Genomic DNA, 3,880 nt, shown 5'->3' on the forward strand with positions numbered 1-3,880 from the left:
TGTTGTAGTCACCTATTAGCTTAACTAAAGAGTATAAATTTATATAAAAAACTTAAAACTAAAAGGAAAAAACTTGCTAAAAATTGAACTTCATTTGTCTTGGTGTAGGTAGTAATGTTTTAACAAGATACGTCTCTTTGAATAAAAGACACAAATTTGGCATGGACTCTTTTATTTAATATTAAATTTATTTATTCTTCAAATAATTGTTGAACGACTGCCCTGAAAAAGCGCTCAATCGTGATCACAATGTAACATCTTTATAATTGATTATTTAAAGCTATTCCTTTCTTAGCCAGTAAGGCACGCCTACTTTTCCAAAGGTCAAAACCGACAAGTCATAACTGCCATTCTCCATCCAACATTCTCGAGTTCCCTCATCTCGCCCTAATATATATATACCATTCTATTGCTTCCTTGAGAGAGAATTCAGTACAGTGAAAATGAAGATGCCATTGTTTATCCTTTCCTTAGCCATTTTAGTTTCTGCTAGTCTAGGAGAAGCTGTGCAGGCTTCTGATATCAATGGCGTACTTGTGGAAGAAAACCCAATTCGCGAGGTAACAGACCATGAGTTTGCAAAAGGGTTGTTCACTGCAGAGACCCATTTCGCCCATTTTATTAAAAAGTTCAATAAGAAATATTCAGGGGAGGAAGAGCATGCTCACCGCTTCTCCATATTCAAGATCAATCTAAGAAAGGCTATGCACCACCAGAATTTAGATCGTTTGGCTGTTCATGGTATCACTAAGTTTTCCGATTTGACAGAGGAGGAATTTCGTCACCATTATCTGGGTCTCAGGGGACCCCTCTCCATTAACTCCCCTGCCCCTGTGCTGCCCACTGATGATTTGCCTGAGGACTTTGATTGGAGAGAGCATGGAGCTGTTACTCCTGTCAAAAATCAAGTATTTTCTCAAATAAACTTTTGCCCTCTATTTTTTTCACCATAATAGGTTTAGCAATGAAAATGCAGGGTAAGGGATTATCAATCGTCCATGTTTGGTCATCTGCTGAATAGAGTCTTTTGATGATGCATTGATTTTACCCTGTATCTGAATTAGATTGCTCTCCAGTCAATGTTGCCTAACCTTTCCACTGAATTTGTATCAAAATATATTAACCAGAGGAAGATTCCTTTGTCTCCCTTGTTCATGCATATCTGTGATGTAAGGTTATTGAGAATATCTTGATATAATTTTGTTCAGGGTAGCTGTGGATCTTGTTGGACATTTAGCACAACAGGAGCCATGGAAGGAGCCAATTTCTTAAAGACTGGAAAGCTGGTTAGCCTCAGTGAGCAACAGCTTGTAGATTGCGACCATGAGGTCTGTTTCTCTTGTAAAGTAGTTGATAATTTCTTTTATAATATTTTTAAAAAATTTGCTTGCCCTATGGTATGCAATGCAAGGTGCAAGTATAAAGTTAGTTTGTCATTTAATTAAATTGAATTTGAGAGCTTCTAAATTTAATTAGTTTCTTATCATTGTTTCTAATAATATTTTATGATTCATCATCAAAATAGAAAATGGTGGTGATAAATCAAAATAGAAAATGGTGATAGAGTATGATTGTCTTGTTAGTATTTTTTCTTTTCATCATATTGGAATTCTGGTAATGAATCTTAGAGTATGATTTGAAATATTGAACTTACAGTTAAATCCAGAAGCTCTCAAATTCAATATGGACTCCAGAAATCTAATATCTTTAATTCAATTAGATTTCTGATGTGAATTCAAATGTATGAATATTGGCTCTGAATAATGATTTTTGCTTGGTTAAAGATTGATTCATGATGATTTCAGACTATTTTTTTTAAAACAGATTGTTGTAGTTGATTTAGATTTTTCTTTTGGGGTTGGCAGTGTGATGCTGCAGAACCAGATGAGTGTGACTCAGGTTGCAATGGTGGGCTTATGACAACTGCCTATCAATATGTCCTCAAAGCTGGTGGGCTTCAAAAAGAAGAAGACTATTCATACACTGGAGTTGATGGGACCTGCAAGTTTGACAACACCAAAATTGCAGCCAAGGTTGCTAACTTTAGTACTGTTTCCATTGATGAAGATCAAATTGCAGCCAATTTGGTCAAGAATGGTCCATTAGCAGGTGAGAACTAACAATAATGATATCAGATTTTATGTCTCTTAGCTTTCTACTATTCTCATGAAATAACAAGCCCACTTCCTTGTTTTATAACTAAAAGAGTAAGTTATACTCTTTGCTGATAAATACTTTTGGTTGATGCAGTGGGTATCAATGCTGCTTACATGCAAACTTATATAGGAGGGGTATCCTGCCCATATGTTTGTAGCAAAAGAAATCTAGATCATGGAGTATTGCTCGTAGGATATGGTGTATCAGGTTATGCCCCAAGTAGAATGAAGGAGAAGCCATACTGGATCATCAAGAATTCATGGGGTCCTGACTGGGGTGAACAGGGTTACTACAAATTGTGCAGAGGAGCCAATGTCTGTGGAATCAACACCATGGTTTCTACTGTTGCTGCAGCGACAATCAATGATGAATAGACAAACATTTGTCTGTCAAACTTTGTACAGATTTATTTTCTTTATGTATTGAACATTTAAGGCTGAAATCGTCAGCCAAAAATGCTTCACCCTGTGAATAGTTTGAAGGGAATTGCATGTCTATGACTCAAAAAATTTAATGTTGTAATGTTTTCAAATCTAGATTGCTCAGGCAACTGGCAACTGGGCCTTACTGACTTGGGGAATACAGAAAGATTTCTTTCATTATATGTAAATGTTGTTTATTTTATATATAGTTTCAATGTTGGCTATTTCCTTCTCAAGCATATATATATATAATTAAATTTAAATAGTATTTTTAGTTTACTGTGGAGCCGAATATGTAATTAGCATAAAATAAAATAAAATTGTTAGTTTGTGAAGTTGATTATTTTGTTAGTTAACTTGTTGGCATTAGTCTATTGTTCACGTTTCTGTAATGAAACTTTTATAATAGAAGAATATAATAAGAGAGATGCTACAAATACTTGATAATAATATATCACTTTAAGGGGGCAACCTCTTAAACCAATTCGAGAGGGCTGCCTCCAATTGTCTTCAATAAGAATACAATATTCAATATGATGATAATAAGTTAACCACTAGCTCCTATGCATACCGTACACACAAGCCAACATAGATATCTAAATACAAAACCTAGAACAACTTAATTATCTGAATAAGGATACAATAATGTTTAAATTACTTAATTAAGAGTTAGAGGTGGCCACAAACTGACCACTTTAGCCCTACATGCACTGTAGGATTAAGGGCATAGTAGTTCCATTGTAGCAATTTCCAATAGCTTTGGTCTAACTAATAATTGTTGCCCCCCTGCATATTAAATAACTGTAGATAAAGGAAATGTCTAAACTTGGCATGTTATCTAATCTATCCACGTGTAAACAAACTCTATTTGAACAAAACTTCTATTGTATTTTGTTTTGCAACTCTATCTAATTTTTACTTAGTTTCATCATAGTTTATCGAATGAAACAACTTGTACAATAGAAGAGTATAATTGGAAAATTATAATCACTTGAGAATATTATCTCATTTCGAGGGAGCAACCTCCTAAACCAATTTGAGAGGGCTACCTCCAATTGTCTTCAATAAGAATACAATATTTAATATGCTAATAGTAAACTAACCACTAGCTCCTATATATATCCTACACACAAGCCGACATAGATATCTAAATATAAAACCTAAGACAACTTAATTATCTAAATAAGAATATAATAATGATTAGATAACTTAATTAAGATTTAAGGTAGCCACAAACTATCCACTCATAACCTTATGCACTGTATAGGATTAAGGCAGTCGTAGTTTCCTTCTAGCAATTC

The 3,880-nt window shown here is 34.2% G+C and overlaps 1 protein-coding gene across 1 annotated transcript; it reads left to right on the forward strand.

Moving 5' to 3' along the window:
• The first annotated feature begins 408 nt into the window (after positions 1 to 408).
• LOC131075950 (cysteine protease RD19A) lies at positions 409 to 2,803 on the forward strand. Its single transcript, XM_058012936.2, has 4 exons — positions 409 to 908; positions 1,209 to 1,328; positions 1,866 to 2,109; positions 2,251 to 2,803. The coding sequence occupies exons 1-4, from the start codon at positions 444 to 446 to the stop codon at positions 2,529 to 2,531; spliced, it is 1,110 nt and encodes a 369-aa protein (XP_057868919.2). The 5' UTR covers positions 409 to 443; the 3' UTR covers positions 2,532 to 2,803.
• Positions 2,804 to 3,880: the final 1,077 nt, after the last annotated feature.

Source organism: Cryptomeria japonica, chromosome 9 (assembly GCF_030272615.1).
Source record: "Cryptomeria japonica chromosome 9, Sugi_1.0, whole genome shotgun sequence".
NCBI classification, from domain to species: Eukaryota; Viridiplantae; Streptophyta; class Pinopsida; order Cupressales; family Cupressaceae; genus Cryptomeria; species Cryptomeria japonica.

Bases quoted from the DNA above. Each gene is read 5' to 3' on its own strand.
- LOC131075950 (XM_058012936.2), top strand. From the start codon at position 444: ATGAAGATGCCATTGTTTATCCTTTCCTTAGCCATTTTAGTTTCTGCT. The intron at 909-1,208 runs GTATTTTCTCAA...AATTTTGTTCAG, and splicing joins TTACTCCTGTCAAAAATCAA to GGTAGCTGTGGATCTTGTTG. The intron at 1,329-1,865 runs GTCTGTTTCTCT...TGGGGTTGGCAG, and splicing joins TTGTAGATTGCGACCATGAG to TGTGATGCTGCAGAACCAGA.